The sequence below is a fragment of the Oncorhynchus keta genome, chromosome 14 (genome assembly GCF_023373465.1).
Source record: "Oncorhynchus keta strain PuntledgeMale-10-30-2019 chromosome 14, Oket_V2, whole genome shotgun sequence".
NCBI classification, from domain to species: Eukaryota; Metazoa; Chordata; class Actinopteri; order Salmoniformes; family Salmonidae; genus Oncorhynchus; species Oncorhynchus keta.
The window spans coordinates 57856367-57877847 of NC_068434.1; the positions used below are offsets into that span (position 1 = coordinate 57856367).

Consider the following 21481-nt stretch of genomic DNA (forward strand, 5'->3'; position numbering starts at 1 on the left):
GCTTGATGGATTTTGCGACTGCACTTGAAGAAACTTTCAAAGTTCTTCACATTATCCGCATTGACTGACCTTCATGTCTTAAATTCTTTGGGGTACCCCCCCCTTCTTCTCAATTCCGCTTAAAGACATACCCTAATCTAACTGCCTGTAGCTCAGGCCCAGAGGCAAGGATATGCATATCATTGGTATCATTTGTAAGGAAACACTCTGAATTTTGTGGAAATGTGAATTGAATGTAGGAGAATATAACACAATAGATCTGATAGAAGAAAATACAAGGATATAAACATACGTTTCCTGTTTTTTATTGTTGCTGCATCATCTTTCAAATGACCAAGAACAGCCTAACATACTGATAGGATGCTGTGGATGATTTGAATGAAGAACATAAGATGGCAACAATAGCTGAGCAAAGTTTCGGACAGATAACTTGAGCAAGCTACATGACATTGAGCATGAAGTCACCCAGGTGTCCCACACAAATGTACCCAAATGTACCCAGGTGGCAGAATTGGTACAGTGATACATTTTGAAGGAAAGAATCATATACAAAATACATAAATGCTATTCTAACACCCCCAAATATATGTTTAAAAAATGTATTCATTAATAATAATAATAAAACAAACAATTAACAAGGGTAACTATTTACATATTTTCTATTTACAATATTGTGAAGACCCTCAGTCCTCTACACAATATTGTGTTGCTGGTGCCATGGCCCATAGCAGTCTCTTTCTGCTGTAAAGCAAAGGCTTACTGAGCAGGTGGTGTTGGTGATGGGGCATTTCCTGTGACAAACTGAGGCACATTCATGCCTGCAGAGATTAATCTGGGCAGGTGAACACCACTGGTTGGAGCAGAAGGGACAGAGGTAGCGAGGACAGAAGGTTCTACAGTGGACTTGCTGTAGCTAGCAAGCTCCTGGATGAGCAGCTCCCTGAAGGCTAGCTGTGAGATGGGGGGGGGGCTGTCCACAGCTCTTAGCCATTTCCTTCTGGAGGATGAAGGCATTCACCACAGCAATGTCAATGAAATGATAGAAACATGTATTGTACCATTTCATGGTCTTGTGGAGAACATTGTAGTATCCTTGCAGCGCATCTGACAAGTCCTTCACAGCAGCTGGAATGGGGATATTTTTTGTGGTCCATGCCCCGGCACCGTCCTTCACACGCCTGTCGACGTATCTATCCATTTCCTCTATACTTTGGATTAAATCTGTATACCTAGACTTTGTTTTAGCTTTTCCTGATTTATTCGCCATAATTTAAATATATAAACTTATTGAAAATGCTATTGAATATGTACTGCTATGCGTAACACCCGTGGCTCCATCAAGTAGGATTTGCATTGGCGAATGAACCTCTTTTACGCCAGAGTTTACGACAAAGGCTGGTCTTCAAACGTATAACCATTACATATTGTCGTTTACCTCAGCTCATTGACTATCTTCCAAGCTAGATTTCAAGATGAGCAGTGGTCATTGGGCCAAAATACAGTCAATCAACGATAGACCGGTCCTACCATTGGTGCGCAATGATGTCATTGATTGGTGTCTTCAAATCGGTTTGTTTCAGTCAATACGTTCCTATCAAGTATGGTTGTGTTAGTAACAACCAGAGGATTGCAATGAAACCAACCATGACTGGATAAACGTTTGTTTAGTGTGTGTAATTACCACGAACGCATCTTCCAAAGTTGAATGAGACGGAAATCATGACGCAAGCGGTTGACAAATGTTCCTCACCAAAATGGATTTTATCAAACAAAACAAACATTCACTGTGTAGTTAGGACACTTGGCATTGCCACCAGAGGAAGATCTTCAATGGTAAGTGATTTATTTTATTGTTATTTCTGACTTTCATGATGCTAATGCTTGGTTGGAAAATGCTTGTGTGTGCGTCCTCAGAAAATAACATGTTTGCTTTCGCAGTAACGGCATTTTGAAATCTGACACAGCGGCTGGATTAATAAGACGTTCATCTTTTAAATTATGTAAGATACATGTATTTACAAGAATGTTTACTATAACAAATGGTGTATTTAGAATGTTAGCTCTCTGCAGTTTCACAGGATGTTGGCCTGGTGGGAAGTTAGCATCTCACCTACCCTAGAGAGATTAAAGTTTTTTCCCTTTGCTTATTTGAGCTGTTCTTGACCTAATATGGACTTGGTCTTTTACCAAATAGGGCTATCTTCTGTATACCACCCCTACCTTGTCACAACACCACTGATTGGCTCAAATGCATTAAGAAGGAAAAAAATCCCACAAATTAACTTTTAACAAGGCACACCTGTTAATTGAAACACATTCCAGGTGACTACCTCATGAAGCTGGTTGAGAGAATGTGTGCAAAGCTGTCATCAAGGCAAAGGGTGGCTACTTTGAATAATATAAAATATATTTTAATTTGTTTAAAAAAACTTTCTGGTTACTACATGATTCCATATGTGTTTTTTCATAGTTTTGATGTCTTCACCACTATTTTACAATGTAGAAAATAGTACAAATAAAGAAAAACCCTGCAATGAGTAGGTGTGTCCAAACTTTTGACTGGTCTAGATTTTTTTTTAATCTGTCAAATATTGACATTTTCTCCAGGAATACGTCAATCCTAACCTCCAAAAGCCTTCTACCTAAACCCATCCTTCACCTCAACAACCACAAACTTGAATTCATAATCATGAACCTTACAATGATGAAAATAAGATGAAATTGGAGGGTTTGATGAAATTGTCAAATATATGGCATACTCAGTGCTTTCAAAACGTCAATATGAGAGGTCGGTCTGTCCAAATACTTCACATTTACACATTCATCTGACCTTCGCCCAAAATGTCTGAATGTAATGAAATAGGTCTCACACCAAAAAGCTATCTTATTTTTTGCTCTATAGCCCATCAAAATCAGTTCAGCCTGGTACATAAAACGAACCATAATTCAAGAATTCACAACATTCTTGTTAAATAATTCCAATTGCTTAATTTTGAACGGCATAGAACCTCTGACTACACCTGCACAGACCGTACCAGACATGCAGTCTGACATACGTTTCATTAAATTATTGGCTGATGCGTTGCTTTTTGTTTCACAACATTGATTCCTTGTTAACATGAATCCAAACACGTCATTTTATTCTAACATCTAGTTAATGGATTTAATAAGAACCTGGACCATAGGAAAAAGTCACATCCTATCTGCATGACATGTTTATGACAAAAGACACAAACATACTCTTCCAACGCCACAAAACATCAAGCCCCAGGCGTGTTTTGATTTTACACCATGCTGTAAACGTGCTTAATTAAATAGATGAAGGAATCCATACACCCATAGAGTGGAAGAGCCCATTATGTTTTCAAAGTCAAGGAAAGATATAACCCTTCATTTGAATTACAGTTCTACAAACTCCTCGCATCCTGATCAATCAACATTTATAAACAGTGGTATGCCATGTTGCAGAATTGCAAAAGCTTTCGATCTTGCTGAGAAACCTGATTTTGATGTCTCTCATGTATAGCTGGTGTATTATCACAATAAAGAGAGCCAACCATCTGGGAAGTTTACATTAGAGGAGATGTTTGCACTTGAGTTACTCACATTTTTTTGTTTACTTTTGCTGTATGGGAATCATCTTGCATTGGTGAGTCCTCCTTCTGGTGCAGCAGAAGCGCAGCTCACACATTTTATTTACGCCAGCTAGATTACCAATAACAAGAGTCTTTGTTTTCTTTCTAAGAGCAGCGAAACATTCAGAATCCATCAAAATGAATTACACTCGGGCACCTGCATTGACAACTGCATGGGGTCCTGGCTGACGAGAGAGATAACAACGGGCAGCAATCTGACAGAAGCATCCAAGTCAAAAGAATGACCTCTCGATTTAGCTGTGCGAGGCAGGCTAAAATGTAGCTGTAGGTCGCTCCACACCCCCTCACAAAGCAATTTTCCGAGGACCAAATCCACTTGCACCCAGTCAAGCGTTCATGAACACTGGCTAATGCGTTGTTACCTTGCGCCAACCTGGGCTAGCCTGTTTTTGATAATGGCAAAATTAATTGGATTTCCACATCGAGTTAAAGAAAGGCATTACCATTGGGGGAGTAGGGTATTGACAGGGATCAACATTAATGTTTGTTCTCACTCGAAAGAAAAAAAATGTTTGGCCAAGCAGAATATATATTTACTTTGATTAGAATTGGATCAGTGTCCTCTGGATGCAGAGTTTTGTGCACTGTTCTCCCAATTTATGCAGAGCGCATCGGAGTAGAATTGTGTTGCATTAACAGGCATGGGAGGTCCTTTTCAATTACCTTCTGAGATCAAAGTGCAGAGCCATGTGAAGCCTCCATGTGCACATTTGCTGATATTCCTTGCTAGTTTGTGAATCGTTTACCCAATTAAAGCACATTTTTGTTCCGCAAACAGGGTTCGTACGTACGGTCATGAAAACCCTGGAAAACTCATGTGTGAATCACATGCTTGTGGGCCTGAGGAGCGAGAGACATGGCAGCAGCAGGTAGCCTATAATAATGACAGACAACAGACATTTAGATAGCCAACTCAAAACACACTGTGTTGCCTGGTTAACTTTGAAGCTATTAAAATACAAATATAAATGCAACGCGCAACAATTTCAAATATTTTACTGAGTTACAGTTCATATAAGGAAATCAGAAAATTGAAATAAATTCATTAGGCCCTAATCTATGGACTGTTGGTCACAGATACTTAAAACATGTTAGGGGTGCGGATCAGAAAACCAGCCAGTATCTGGTGCGACTACCATTTGCTCAGTGCTAAATTTGTAAATTGGGAGGTGTCTGAACAAAAAGTGAGCACGAGAGTGGAATTCTGAGGTACCGGAACGCATGAGGTGCAAAAAAATCACCTTTATAATAAAGCATTACATGCATATCATCACATTTAGGAAGTGGCATTAAGCAGTAGAGTAGAAGCACTTATAGGAGTTGCACACGTGGGGAAACATTTTAGTTGCCTATGGTCAGGCAAAATCTAGGCCTTTTATAAATGCATTTCATGCAATTCTACATCATTTAAAACTATATTTTTTGTGGTCCTTTGTGGTCCTTCTGTAGCACAGTTGGTAGAGCATGGCGCTTGTAACGCCAGGGTAGTGGGTTCGATTCCCGGGACCACCCATACGTAGAATGTATGCACACATGACTGTAAGTCGCTTTGGATAAAAGCGTCTGCTAAATGGCATATATTATTTAATACCGCACACATGATCGAAATGGCAGGCTAATTTGACACTGACAAACTGAGAATCTGAGATCAAGAAAAACGAACTTGTCTTGAATCCATCAATGTCCTAGGTCTAGATGTGTGGAAAAACATATTGTAGGCTATAATATGAGGAGTAAGTCATAGGCCTAAAAATGCTTTCCAGTTGCACTCACTCACCCAATGATGCGCAGCTCACTCACTGCCGATGGCCAATGCGCTTGTGCCAAAAGCCTCTCTCTCTCTCTCTCTTGTAAAACAATATTTGGAAGTTGATCAAATAATTTTGGTAGCCTACAGCATAGTATTCTCTTTTCAGCAGGACACATTCGCTTTCCAACCTGTGTTTTCCCTTGATTGCATTTTAAATATTGCGAAAGGCCTGTTTTCTCTGCTTGCTGTTTTTGCACTGACAGATTTGCCACGCATTCCCGACTGTAGGCTATTCCTTGTTATTAGGCTACGATCCACAGCTCTGTCATTAAATTATAAGCCTTCTCATGGCGTAGTAGGCTATTCTGGATAATTAAATTTATTTCTGAACAGACAGCAGTAATTCTATTACTTTGGCAAATGTATTTAAATGTATCAGGGGTGCTGCAGTTCGTTCAGAACCCTTCACATGGCTATGATTCTACAAGTACATAAACGATGAAGTGCAACGCTGGAGAGATGAGAGTTGCAGGCTCATGTCTATCAGAGCAGGGAGGGATCATAGGAAGTGAATCTCATTGTAATTATGTGAAACATACTGGCACAATTGTCACACAGCCACTTGTTGGTCTCAAAGATAGGTTACAATGTTGCGCAAACCCAAATCAACTCTGAGAATATTAGGCCTGAGCTGAAAATCTACTTTTTCACTAGACATTTTTTTTGTGGGGAAAGGGAAATTAACTAAGAGGCAACTCGAATTAACTTTGATCACTTTTAGTATACATTATATTTTATGCCAGGAGAGGTACCGGATCCGACCAAATAGGTTCCGGAACAAAACATTCCAAAACAGAGAGGTGCAGGATCCTGTTCTGGCAGGAACACTTGCCTCATGTGACATGTCTCCTTCGCATAGAGTTAATCAGGCGGTTGACTGTGGCTTGTGGAATGTTGAACGGCACGACAATGGGCCTCAGGATCACGTCATGGTATCTCTATGTATTCAAATTGCCATCGATAAAATGCAGTTGTGTTCATTGTCCGTAGCTTATGCCTGCCCATAACATAACCCCAGCGCCACCATGGGACACTCTGTTCACAACGTTGACATCAGCAAACCGCTCGCCCACATGACACCATACATGCCATCTGCCTGGTACAGTTGAGCATTTACCCACTGAAGGCGTTTATGATGCCTGCAATCAAGTCAAGACCCTGGTGGGGACAACGAGCACGCAGACGAGCTTCTATGAGACGGTTTCTGATAGTCTGTGCAGAAATTATTTTGTTGTGCAAACAGTTCCATCAGCTGTCCAGGTGACGATCCCACTGATGAAGAAGCTGGATGTGGAGGTCCTGGGCTGGCATTGTTAAAACGTGGTCTGCAGTTGTGAGGCCGGTTGGACGTACTGCCAAATTCTCGTGAACGTTCAGTTCTCTGTCAACAGCTCTGGTGGACGTTCCTCCAGTCAGCATGGCAATTGCACACTCTCTCAAAACTTGAGACATCTGTGGATTTGTGTTGTGTGAAAAAACTGCACATTTTAGAGTGGCCTTTTATTGTCCCCCAGCACAAGGTGCATCTGTGTAATGATCATGCTGTTTAATCAGCTTTGTGATATGCCACACCTGTCAGGTGGAGGTGAGAAATAAATATGACACTGTGGGAGAGCTGAGATTCCCCTCTATTCATCATTGACCATGTCATTTTGATATTAAAAATATTCTTAAAATAGCAAATAACTCACATGCTGTCAATAGATCTCCCGGAAACCTCAACATTTTAGCCATACGAGGTTATGGATATTTTTAACCAGGCAAGGCAGTTAAGAACAAATGGTTATTTACAATGAAGGCCTACCAAAAGGCAAAAGGCCTCCTGCGGGGACGGGGGCTGGGACTAGAAATAAATAAAAATATAGAACAAAACACACATCACGACAAGAGAGACAACACTACATAAAGAGAGACCTAAGACAACAACATAGCATGGCAGAAACACATGACAACACAACATTATAGCAACACAACCTGGCAGCAGCACAACATGGTACAAACATTATTGGGCACAGACAACAGCACAAAGAGCAAGAAGGTAGAGACAACAATACATCACGCAAAGCAGCCACAACTGTCAGTAAGTGTCCATGTTCGAGTCTTTGAATTAAGAAATTGAGATAAAACTGTCCAGTTTGAGAGTTATGTTGCAGCTCATTCCAGTTGCTAGCTGCAGCGAACTGAAAAGAGGAGCAACCCAGGGATTGTGTGTACTTTGGGGACCTTTAACAGAATGTGACTGGCAGAACGGGTGTTGTATGTGGAGGATGAGAGCCGCAGTAGGTATCTCAGATAGGGGGGAGTGAGGCCTAAGAGGGTTTTATAAATAAGCATCAACCAGTGGGTCTTGCAACGGTGATACAAAGATTACCAGTTTACAGAAGAGTATAGAGTGCAGTGATGTTTCCTATAGGGAGCATTGCTGGCAAATCTGATGGCAGAATGGTAAAGAACATCTATCTGTTTGAGAGCACCCTTACCCGCTGATCTATAAATTACGTCTCTATAATCTAGCATGGGTAGGATGGTCATCTGAATAAGGGTTAGTTTGGCAGCTGGGGTGAAAGAGGAGCAATGACGATAGAGGAAAACAAGTATAGATTTAACTTCAGCCTCCAGCTTTGATATGTGCTGAGAGAAAGACAGTGTACCATCTAGCCATACACCCAAGTACTTGTATGAGGTGATTATCTCAAGCTCTAAACCCTCAGAGGTAGTAATCACACCTGTGGGGAGAGAGGCATTCTTCTTACCAAACCACATGACCTTTTGTTTTCGAGGTGTTCAGAACAAGGTTACGAATGCTTTGTTGTAGAGTGTTTAACACAAAATCAATCAATACACCAATACTCCTTACCCGGCCGACAAGAAAGGAATGGTCTACCGTATCAAAAGCTTTGGCCAAGTCAATAAAAATAGCAGCACAACATTGCTTAGAATCAAGGGCAATGATGACATCATTGAGGACCTTTAAGGTTGCAGTGACACATCCATAACCTGAGTGGAAACCAGATTGCATACCAGAGAGAATACTATAGACATCAAGAAAGCCAGTCAGTTGATTGTTGACAAGTTTTTGATAAACAGGGAAAAATAGAGATAGCCCTATAACAGTTAGGATCAGCTTGATCTCCCCCTTTAAATAAAGGATGGACCGTGGCTGCCTTCCAAGCAATGGGTACCTCCCCAGAGAGAAGAGACAGGTTTAAAAGGTCAGAGATAGGCTTGGCGATTATAGGGGCAGCAACCTTAAAGAAGAAAGGGTCTAAACCCTTTCTTTGGGGGTCAAGTTTAAGGAGTTCCTTTAGCACCTCGGACTCAGTGACCGCCTGCAGGGATAAACTTTGTAGCGGGGCAGGGGAAAAAGAGGGAGGAGCATCGGGGTTGGTCACATTAGAACGGGTGGGAGATGAGGAAATGTTGGACAGGCAAGGAGGAAGGGCTGAGTCAAATAGGAAACCTGACGTAAATGAAGTGCTGATTAAAAAGCTCAGCCATGTGCTTCTTGTCAGTAACAACCACATCATCAACTTTAGGGGACATGGGCAGCTGTGAGGAGGAGGGCTTTAACTGTTTTCCAGAACTTCTTGGGGTTAGACCCAGAGAGAGAACTGCTCCTTAAAGTAACTAACTTTGGCCTTCTGGATAGCCTGAGTGCACTTATTTCTCATTTGCCTGAACAAGAGCCAGTCAGCCTGAGTATGCGTGTGCCGAGCATTTCGCCAAATGCAATTATTGAGGTGGAGTAATTCTTCAAGAGCACGGTCGAACCAGGGGCTGAACCTGTTTTTAATTCTCATTTTCTTTATGGGGGTGTGTTTGTTAACAATACCACTGAAAATATCAAAAAATAATTCTGACAGAGGGGATCAAGCTGATTCTACACCGATTTACGGAGGCCAGGTCATGAAGAAGACTTGCTCATTAGTTTTTTAGCAGGAGTATATGACAAAATCAGGACAGGTCGTTTCACTGAGCAGCCATTACGAACACAGGCTGTAAAACAGTGATCACTACAGAAAACACCAGACTGATACCTATCAGGATTATTTGTGAGGATAACATCGAGGAGACTAGCCTTTTCCTGGTGTTTGGAGTCTATCCTTGTGGGATTGGTAATAATCTGATAAAGATTTAGGGAGTCCCTAAAGCAATGGTCAGGTGGTTTTAGCATGTCCCAGTTTAGGTCAACTAGCAGGACAAATTCAGACTTGGTACACCAAGGACCAGGAGAGAGTTTAGGACACGTAGGTTACAGGCCAGTGCTGATGGAGGACGATAACACCCAGCAACAGTCAACAAAGAGCTATTAGAAAGTTTAATGCTTAAAATCAAATTGGGGACAGACTTGTTGGAGACAACTGAGCACTGAAGGTGTTCATTGGAAAATATTGCCACTCCCCCACCTTTGGAAGATCTGTCTTGCCGAAAAAGGTTATAGCCAAGAAGGTTAACATCAGTATTCAAAACACTCTTTCTGAACCACGTCTCATTAATGACCAACACATCTGGATTGGAGCTGTGAACCCACACTTTCAATTGATCCATTTTAGGTAATAAGCTTCTAGTGTTAACGTGCATAAAACCCAGGCTTTTACGAGAGCATAAATCACTGAAACAGATATCAGAGCACAAATCAGAATTTGGGCTAGCAACAGTAGATGTGCAAGGGTGTACATGCACATTTCCAGATATCATCAACAGTAATACAATCAATGCACGGCAGAGGACAGGAAGAGCGCTCTGCAGTGTCGATTTCTGACATTTGAATGTGCATTAGATGGCAACAAGATCATATTAAACAGCAATTCCATCAGTTAACATGAATACAAAACTGTCGAGAGGTGGTTAGAATAGGATGGGAGGCCAAGAGTCCGTGTAACCAATAGAGATTCAGAGTTCCGAGTGTGGGAACAAACAGTCTGTCCCACGGTTGGGTAAACAACAGCCTGTGTGCTGAAGGCGAGCAAAAGCTCGGGAGAGAGGGGGGACTGTGGTGGGGTTACCTGTACCAGACAGGGGGAGACAACCAGGGCAGACGGTGAACAGATCGCCAGGTGAAATCCAAGCAGCAGTGCAGCAGGCAATGGGAGTAGGTGTCACACCCACTTGGGAGAAGCTTTTTTCTGGAGGCAGATTTCTTGTAGAAAATGCCAGTGGATGGTCTCTGAACAGCAAGAGGGGGCTTCAAGGCCTCTGGATTTGGTTGGGGTAGCCTGCCATTTGTTGGGCTCAAAGGCTTCGACACCTCTCCCTTCACACGTCAGTGCTAATTCAAGTTGAATCTGGTGTGTCTGATCTGTCTCAGTTCCAGGTTGGATGGTAGCTTTCAGATAATTTTTTCCAAAACTAGGTTGTAGCTTTGGAGTTTTGATCTGGAGTGAAGGTTATGCTGTGTAGGCATCCTGCAAATGTCCCTGCCAAAACATCCAAGTTTCTCTAACTCCAAATCTATCTTTTTGTAAAAAAACATGCTGAAAAATGTGAGAGCTCACATGCAGCTGTGTCTCTCTCTCTCTCCTTCTCCCTCTCAAACATGTCTTAGTTAGTTACCTTCCTTTGAAGTAGCCTAACTTAAACATTTGATCCCTGATTATTAAAATTTGATGAAGATATAAAAAGTATTTGGATGTAATTGTAATGTTGCCATATTTTATAGGCTACTAAGGGTGACCAACCATTTGCCAAGAGAGCCTTAAAGTGTTTCCTTGCATCATACAATGATGTAAAAAGTGTGTTCCGGACCATATTTTGTGACTTGAGATTTCGGACAAGTAAAAAATCAGTCCTACTTGTCCAAAGGACAAAGTTCATGTCAAACCCTGATTAGGCATTAGTGTTGATTTACTGTCGAGTAACGAAGTCTTACATGAACTAAATTGCCTAAGCTATCTTATCAAACTCAGGCTTATTTACAAGATTAACACTTGAATATTACATTGTATTTGTATTTAACCTATATTTTATCAGGGAGTCATACTGAGACGAAGGTCTCTTTTATAGAGGAGCCCAGAATTAAATAAATTACAGAAAATACACACGTCAAAATATAAATACAAAATGCAAGCAGAAAGCAAAACATGGTCATAAAAAAACACATTCATCAGTAATACGGTCCTCAAACAGCTTTCTGAATTACCTTATAGGCACCAAAACATCACATTTAAGAACATTTTGAAGATTGTTCCACAAATAAGGTGCAAGAGAACTAAAAGCTGATTTACCTAACTCATTTGCGACCAAAGGAATTTCCAGAGTTAGCCATCCCTGTGACCGGGTGTGGTAATTCATATCTATTCGTATCTATAAAGTTAAATGATGTTCGGTACAGTGGGATTTTTAGTCAAATGTCTTTATAAATGAAAACATAGCAATGTATCAACAACCTATGTGATGTCCAAGAGGGCACACCACATTTCTGGAAGGGAATGGAACGATGAGTGCTAAAATTGTCACCTGTAATAAAGAGCAGTGCGCTATGATAAACTGCATCTAGCGGCTTTGATGAAGTGGCCGCTGCGTTCATATAGACGATCTCGCCCTGGTCTAAGGACCGACCGGAACGTCGACCGAATAATCTGCTTTCTCCTATTTAGCGAGAGGCAGGAACTTTCTCTATGAAGACCATTTTTATTCTCAGCTTCTTTACTAAATCATCAATACGCTTTTCAAAATACAGATTTTCATTTGTCCAGATGTAAGCACAGATATTTGTAAGCACAGCCACGATCAGTGTTGACACCATATACTTAAATCATCAGACTTATTTTTCTGCGCTTTAGAGAACAACATATACTTAGTTGTAACTGCATTCAGTACTCAGGTCAATAACGTTTTACTGGAATACAATGAAGGCAGACTGTAGTTCAGATAGAGCCTTATCAACCGTGGGGGGCGTTCGCATACACAACCATTTTTAACAGACAAGTTGTAATCGTTAATCTAAACAGTAAAAAAATTACAGGAAACCTTATTTAACACCATCAGTAGCTTTACATTAACCTCTTATCTGTCAAGTCGTTTTTAAATTACCAGTTATATGCAGCCTGGTCTAGGCCAATTGAGGAAAGCCTCTGAATTAGACCAACAGTATCGAAAGCCTTTGACAGGTCAATGAAGAAGGCAGCACAATGTTGCCTTTTATCCCTACGGTTAACCACATAATTTATAACTAGGGATGCAGCAGAGATAGTGCTATGACCTGGTCTAAAACCCAACTGATGTACATTTAGAAAACATTTCAAAGATAACAAAGATCTTAGCTGAGAATTAACCAAGGATTCAAATATTTTAGGGAGGCAAGAAAGTTTAAAAATAGGCCGATAAATATTTAGGTCACAATGGTCACCACCTTTGTGAAGGGGGATTTCATGGGCTGCCTTCCAAACCTTGGGGAGAGTATCAGATATAATCATCAGGTTAAAAATATGGGTTAATGATTGAGAAATCAGGGGAGCAGATAGCTTTAGCAAAAATCCAGTGGATTTTTTTTTATAGCAATCTTAAGCAAGGCATCTAAGCACATCACAGATAGTAAATTGTTGAAATGAAAACAAAGATTCAATAGCAGTTGGTGGTTAAACCGTTGAGTCAACTAGAGGCTGGCAGAGGGAAGAGCAGTCAATTGACTGTCCAGGGTCAACTACACCACTGTTTCAATCAAATAAAAAGCTGAGATGATTAATGATGATTAAAAGCATAACTTATCCCATTCTTCTCAGTTATGATACCAGAGTCAGACAGAACTTTCTTAGGCATGAAAAATATAAATTTGTACAATTCAGTGCATTTACTGTTTTCAAAATGTATGAGGATCACCAGCAGAATAAGAGATAAAGCTTAAAAAGTAGCTTGATTTAGCATTCTTAATCGAGATAGATCTCTCTGTACTTTGCTCCGTTCATCTTTCTCTCGATCCTGACTAGTCTCCCAGTCCCTGCCGCCAAAAAACACCCCCACAGCATGATGCTGCCACCACCATGCTTCACCGTAGGGATGGTGGCAGGTTTATTATTTGTAATATATTTGATAAAATGTCTAAAAACCTGTATTCGATTTGTAATTATGGGGCATTGTGTGTAGATTGATGAGGGAAAAAAATGTATGTAATCATTTTTAGAATAAGGCTGTAACGTAACAAAATGTGGAAAAGGAAAGGAGTCTGAATACTTTCCCGAATGCATTGTACTCTTAAATTGATAACCAATCTACATTCAAAAATGACCAACTCGGAGGACAGTATTGGTGTTAATCCCTCAGATATAGCACCAATAACATCCACCATGGCTGCAGGGGGGCGGTAAATCCCATAAATGTGTATTCTGGTTTATGGACACACCTACAGTACAACCAGGAGCTCAAATTTATTGGGAGCAGAAATGTTTAAAGATTGAGACACCATGAAATTAGATTTGACATACACTACCGTTCACTCAGAAATGTCCTTGTTTTTTAAATAAAAGCAACATGTTTTGTCCATTAAAATAACATCAGAAATACAATGTACACATTGTTAATGTTGTAAATGACTATTGTAGCTGGAAACAGCTGGTTTTTAATGGAATATCAGCTATGCTAACATAATTGCAAAAGGGTTTTATAATGATCCATTAGCCTTTTAAAATTATAATCTTGAATTAGCTAACACAACGTGCCATTGGAACACGGGGGTGATGGTTGCTGATAATGGGCCTCTGTACTCCTATGTAGATATCCATAAAAAATCTGTGGTTTCCAATAGTCACTTACAACATTAACAATGTCTACACAGTATTTCTGATCAATTTCTGATCAATTTGATGCCATTTTAATGGACATAAAAATGTACTGTACTTTCAAAAACAAGGACATTTCTAAGTGACCCCAAACCTTTGAATGGTAGTGTATATAGCCAGTCCTCTACCCTTTCTGTAATCTGTCACATCTAAATACATCTAAATACATTATAATAATTTACATCCATGTCTTTATCACAGAACCATTAACCATGTTTCTGAGAGAACCAGAATGTCAGGACATGAGTCTTGTACCCAAATGTAAAAACCTTTTTTGTTTAAGTCAGAGGGAGTATTAAGCTAATTTCTATGTGAGCTAACAGGCATATTAAACTATTATTACGAAAATTAGGCGCTCTCTTTGTTTTGAGTTATGTCATCACAACGTACAATTCTTGCCACAACCATTTTTACAAGTATGATTATAAAAGAATGATCTAAACTATTCATTGCAACCTGATCTGGGGTGTGCTCACAAAAGATTATAAGAAAACAACATCAAACCACCATCAAGTGTTTAGTCAGTGTACAGTGAGCAGGAACGCTGTGTAGCAAATGCCAAGACTAGCTACTAAAACATATAATGTACTCAATGAAGGTGACTCAAATCCGCTCTTTTCAAGTGTATCACCACCTAAAGCAATTAGTATATGTGCTAATTGACTTGATCATTGTTGATCTGAAATAATCTGAACACATGTTTAGATAGAGAAAGAATGGAAGAGATGTGGAAGAGTACTTGTTGCTGAACCTACTTCTGGACCCAGCCCCTAATTTTTGAAGAACGTTGAAGATACGTCTAAAACACAGAGACACCTCATTGAGTTGTTACATTTGGTTACCTTGGGGAAATGGATGGCCTGAGGAGAACCGAATGAGTGCAGATCCCCCAAAGGATTGTGATGACGGGACTAATGTTGTCTCATGAGAGCTTCAATCAACGAGTAAATAGAAAATTCGATCTCACCTGCATGTACTGTCCAAGTGTGTACACTGCATAGCTTACAGGAGGGTTTCCAAAGATTTTTGGCCCACAACCCCATTTTAATTTGATTTTTTTTTCGTGACCCCACCATGTAAAAAAAAAAGGGATGTAATCAACGGCCAATGTTTACGTTTTTAATTGTGGCTATGAAAGTCTATTACAAATCAGTCCAACAGTACTTTTGACAGTATTTCAATCTGAAAGAAGTATGGTTTGAAGTGACTGAAATGCATCAGAAAGCTATTGGGAAGTTCAGAAGATCATCAGGCAATAATTTTGTATGATCTTCTGTGTAGAAAATAACTAATTATGTCCCCCCCCCCCTCCAGTCTGATTGCCTGGTCTTGTCCACTCTATTCTAATGAGTCCTGCGTGGCTTGTGGGATTGTAGAGGGAAGACAAATACATGTTCGTGAGAGTCTTATCATTCAGTGGTGGGGTCATACATTTTTTTAGCTTAAACCGTTCAAAAGATAGAGCCACATTTGTAGGAAGAAAACAGAAACCGATCTGTTTATTACAACCACATCTAGCAGCTTACCGGAGGTTACTGACTTAACCCCGGTTCTATGAACCAAGCACAATTATTATAATTTTTTCCCCGGAGTTTCTCACACAACCCCATTTTCAAATCGTGACACCTAATTTGGGAAACGCTGGTTTAGATTGTAGAAATTCCAGAGAGTGCTTTACCTCCTTAGGGCTGAGTAATTCTCACCTCTCACAATGAGTTTTTTTTCTTCATTCAGAATAATAAATAGCGGTTTGAAAGACAGACGCTGCGCTCACTTTTCATCAAGCGGTATCCAAACATTTCCTTTTCTTTTTGAGTTTTGAGAGCAAGAATGTGCACTTTTCCCATGTTCATTTGGTTCTATTTCCGCGTCGTGCAGTCTGAAGAGAAAGGTTAACTCTTACGTCTCTTCTTCTGGCTTTAGCATCAGCCTGTCTCCTACCATAGCCTCTGGAGCTTTGGAAGCATGCAAATGAAACAAGAGGGAAAGTTAACGCTCGCTCATATAATTCTCAGCTCATGCATAATAACAGACTGTCTCAAAGGACCTTGCCGTAGCCTGACATAACTGTCTTCCCTGAGCTACATTGTAATTCACAAACACTGTTTCTTGGTTTGATCCCCCCAGGCATTTGGATGCCCTAGCTGTGCTCTCTACCAATCTACCAGTATTGGTACTAGGAACCAGGATCTCTTGCATGCCGTACCCTTCTCAAACTAGTTTCCATCATTTCACTGCTAAGACACATCTCACATTTCACACTCCACTTGCGTTGTTGTCTTGTTTGCCGTCTGTAGTTGCTCTAACGTTGCTCTTAAATTGCTTGTCTGATGAATAAACCACTACTTGATTATGTTTGTTGAGGAAGGGCCATGCTCTTGCACTCCCTTTGCCCTGAGGCACAGGAAGGTTTTAAATGTGGTTCATCATTCATTTCACGGTCTCTCGCAAATACTTGTCAATGAATATTAATGGTATCAGCAAACATTCATATTTCTAAGCCAAATAAGGGTGAAGACGCTTTTGAAGTGACCATTTGCATAGTGGGGTGAGGTGAGGTTGGGGTGCCTTGCACAATCCCTAATATAGTATAAAATATGATTATGCAGACAAACTTCTAGGCGTATGCTTTGTGGTCATGGCAATTTATGAGATTGCAAAGCCAGTATTTAAATCCACACTTATATGGTTATTGAGAGGGTTCATAAGTTTATGGGTAGCTATCCACTCCGGAGGACATAGAATTTCTGCAATGATGATCTGTCTGGCTCTAATTAAGCAATATGGCCCGGAGAGGTGTGGTATATGGCCAATATACCACGACTAAGGGCTGTTCTTATGCACAACGGCAACACGGAGTGCCTGGACACAGCCCTTAGCCGTGTTATTTTGGCCATATATCACAAAACTCCGAGGTGCCTTATTGCTATTATAAACTGGTTACCAACGTAATTAGAGCAGTAAAAATATATGTTTTGTCCTACCCATGGTACACGATCTGATATACCACAGCTGTCAGCCAATCAGCATTCAGGGCTCGAACCACCAAGTTTATAAGAACAAAGATGACATTGACTCAAGACAAATAGGCATATGGACTTATCGTGAATGTATAGGTTTGGCAATTTAGTTAAAATCTCAATGTCATTTCACACATTTCCAATCAAAAAAATACTCCACAAGATGTCCATGTGCAGAAAGTCTCTCAGTGCAGGAAACAAACACAAACAGAATATCGAATGATGCATCCCAGCAGGCAAAATTTGGCTGGAATCCGATTTTCTGGCTAGATTTATGTCAATTAGCCAGATTACAACCAGGTAATGAAGTCTTTGGGTTGTTATGTAGGTGTTGTTATTTGACCAGCCCATGACATCATAAAATATGTCAGCCTTACGTATTTTCAACCAGTTTTGCATAACAGGGCTTGATTGACAGGGCCCATGGAGTTTCTCAATATTAAAAAACAACCAGGATTTCTTTAGGGCTCAATTATGTTTCACAGTAGGCTGTGATGTCAAGCTAATATCAATCTAGTACACTTCCATCACTTCCATCAAAAGTCTATTACCAAATGTTTAAACCCGGCAAATAGAAGAAACCCGAAGTCATTTTTATTAGGAAGGAGCCAGGTGTTTGAACTCTTAAGCAAAATTAGTATGTTTAATGACTCAACTTACACTTTAATGTATCAATTAAGTGTCAGGGAGAAATGAAAAGCAGCACGACTGCAGAATCCAAGGGCCTGAGTTTTTGAGGCCTACCCTCTGGTATAGATGGAATAAAAACATTTTAGAGTGTACTGTCCTTAGATTGATATACAGTGAGGTAAAGACACATGGCACAGTCACACCAGTGTGAAACGCTGATCAAGCACAACTTTTATCACCTAGGAACAATTCTAAATGGAGTGCTCTTAAAATTCCAATATGGTGAACCTGCTGGTCCCTGATAATTCTGTTTTTATGCTGTTCTAGTATTATCAGGCCCAGGGACCATTGAGTGTTTAAATGGAGCATAGCAAAGACAAGATTCTGTTATGTTTGAGTTCGCCTCTTCCCATCTCATCCTGCTTCCATCTCTTCTGATGCAACCAGCCTGTGGGGTTTATTCACAGACTAAAGTAACTTAACACGCATGTTGGTAACTTCATATCTACTTTTGTAATTACACTGTGATTGCACAGTAATTATTGTCCCACATGCAACGAGATGTGAACAACTTAATTTGATTCCATATTAACTGTAGATATAGTTACAATGCAGTCACAGGTCATTATTTAACAATGACTTACCTTGATCATAATAGATCATTCGATTGAGAACACATTCTCATTTAAAACAATGACATGGGGAAGAGTTGAAGTGGAGAGGATGGGGTTCAATGAGCCATTTGAACGCCAGGGATGATTGACTGGCCAGGTAAGTACACCTTCACTCTAGTGAGACGTGCCATGGGATCTCCCAGAATTGCTGAATGGCAAGAGCTCAGTACATCTCATCTCCAAGACAGATCACCAAGGCACATGACATTCCATGTCACTGTTGGTATCGTGGCAACGTCACATAGAGGAAGATCAAAATAATGATATTGAAATATCCTCTTTTTGTTGTCTCTCACATATCGTTGCTTTAATTACAAGAAGACAAATGGGTCAAACATAATGCCCACACATCCATTTACAGTATCAATACTGTGCCAATGTTTTCAAATGATGACTGATCCAGAGATTAAAACGGCATAAACACATTCTGAGACGGGTGGCAAAAATATGGGCACTAAACATTTGAACATACACTACCGTTCAAACGTTTGTGGTCACTTAGAAATGTCCTTGTTTTTAATAGAAAATACACATTTTTTGGTCCATTAAAATAACATCAAATTGATTCGAAATACATTGTAGACATGGTTAACGTTGTAAATGACTATTGTAGCTGGAAACGGCTGATTATTAATGGAATATCTATATAGGCGCACAGAGAACCATTATCAGCAACCATCACTCCTGTATTCCAATGGCATGTTGTGTTAGCTAATCCACGTTTATCATTTTAAAAGGCTAATTGATCATTAGAAAACCCTTTTGCAATTATGTTAGCACAGCTGAAAACTGTTGTGCTGATTAAAGAACTCTGGGATGCTGGCCTTCTAGACAGAGTTGCAAATAAAAATCCATATCTCAGACTGGCCAATAAAAGAAAAGATTAAGATGGGCAAAAGAACACAGACACTGGACAGAGGAACTCTGCCTATAAGGCCAGCCTCACGGAGTCGCCTCTTCAACTGTTGACATTGAGTCTGGTGTTTTCTGGGTACTTTTTAATGAAGCTGCCAGTTTTGGACTTGTGAGGTGTCTGTTTCTCACTGGGGACTCCCACTCCTCTTTCTATTCTGGTTAGAGACTGTTTGCGCTGTTCTGTGAAGGGAGTAATACACAGCGTTGTACAAGATCTTCAGTTTCTTGACAATTTCTCACATGGAATGGCCTTCATTTCTCAGAACAAGAATAGACCGACGAGTTTCAGAAGAAAGTTTTTGGTTTCTGGCCATTTTGAGCCTGTAATCGAACCCACAAATGCTTATGCTCCAGATACTCAACTGGTCTAAAGAGGGCCAGTTGTATTGCTTCTTTAAGCAGAACAACAGTTTTCAGCTGTGCTAACATAATTGCAAAAAAGTTTTCTAGTCTTTTAAAATGATAAACTTGGATTAGCTAACACAACGTGCCATTGGAATACAGGAGTGATGGTTGCTGATAATGGTCCTCTGTACGCCTATGTATATATAATAATATAATATATGCCATTTAGCTGACGCTTTTATCCAAAGCGACTTACAGTCATGTGTGCATACATTCTATGTATGGGTGGTCCCGGGAATCGAACCCACTACCCTGGCGTTACAAGAGCCATGCTCTACCAACTGAGCCACAGAAGGACCACAATATGTAGATATTCCATTAAAAAACAGCCGTTTACAGCTACAATAGTAATTTGCAACATTAACAATGTCTACACTATATTTCTGATCAATTTATTATGTTATTTTAATGGACAAAAAATGAGCTTTTCTTTCAAAAAGAAGGACATTTCTAAGTAACCCCAAACTTTTGAACGGTAGTGTATACTTGAATATACAGTGTATCAAAATGTAAAAGCACTGCATGGGATCAGTATGTGCATCAGCACTCCAGTGTAAATTAGATCCCGTACCCTTTAATGGTGGCACATATGTTAATTCTGACACAAACACATGCATATAACATGAGGAATCCACGGCAGGTAAATGTGTGACTGAATTTTAATTCACAAACTGTATGAGGTGTCATACTTGAGTTCTATAAAAAAAATTTAAAAACCTGCACAATGAATTATGTCTGTTGTCTGGCTGCCTTGAATATAACAGGGCAGAGTAGACGGTTGCACTGAGCTGTGTAGTCACACATAAACAGAAGTGGCGCTACCCTTTTGAGCTAATAAATATCACCAACATATAAAAGTTACAAGTTGCTATATAGTATATGTAAACATCAGCCGGAATTCAATCAGGTGGTTTCTGTACTACTTCTAGAGTATAGGCTACAGCGTGTATAAATCTCATACCGAGACCTTGCAGGGTTCCTTGGATCAAAACATTGTCTCTTGCTGTCTTGTCACATGGCTAGGGTTGACAGGGAGGCATTATCACGCTGTCTTGGCCAGCCTCCACTGAGAGCTGTACTCCATGCCCTCCACCTAAATAGATGTGATGGCTGCTTGACCAGGAACATTCGCTGAACCAAATTGGCAAAAATTCAAGGAGAATAGTGAGTTGCCCATGGGAGACAATTTCATCAAAGGCCACTCTTAAATGATATTTCATCTGCATATTTTCAATTTGAGCCGAGCGCAAAATAGATCGCCAATCGACTCAGTTGATACGAGTCGTATTAAATGAATGGGGAGAGTTGTGAGCACTCATTTGGGTCTCTCACGCCTTCTTCAAAACGCTGTCACTTTGTCTATTAATTCATATTACAGTTATCGCAAGTTCTTGTTAAACCAAAAGGGAACAAGTGAGCGTAGTAACCTGGGGTTTTCTATTTCTCTGTGGACTTGAGATAAAAGTGTTTAGTTTAGTAGGGGGGGCAGAGACTTTGTTGTCGTCTGGAAGGCAAGAAGAGGCAAAGATGAAAAACAAAACATGGAATGTACTTTTTCTAAGAATCTGTTTGCTATGACTTTTTGGGGGGACAATAA

The 21481-nt window shown here is 40.1% G+C and overlaps 1 protein-coding gene across 3 annotated transcripts in view; it reads right to left on the reverse strand.

Annotated features, from left to right (window-relative positions):
• Positions 1-21481, reverse strand: part of LOC118393666 (leucine zipper protein 2-like) — a 180775-nt gene that overhangs the window by 89836 nt on the left and 69458 nt on the right. Inside the window, exon 1 of one of the 3 annotated variants that reach the window (XM_035786600.2) lies at positions 5434-5616. The exons of 1 other annotated variant lie outside the window; for it this stretch is intronic. In XM_035786600.2, coding sequence (XP_035642493.1) covers positions 5434-5582 — 149 coding nt within the window. In that variant the 5' untranslated portion in view covers positions 5583-5616. Of the gene's footprint in view, positions 1-3606; positions 4303-5433; positions 5617-21481 lie in introns of those variants that run through there. One more of the 3 variants, XM_052461975.1, reaches the window with a different exon arrangement.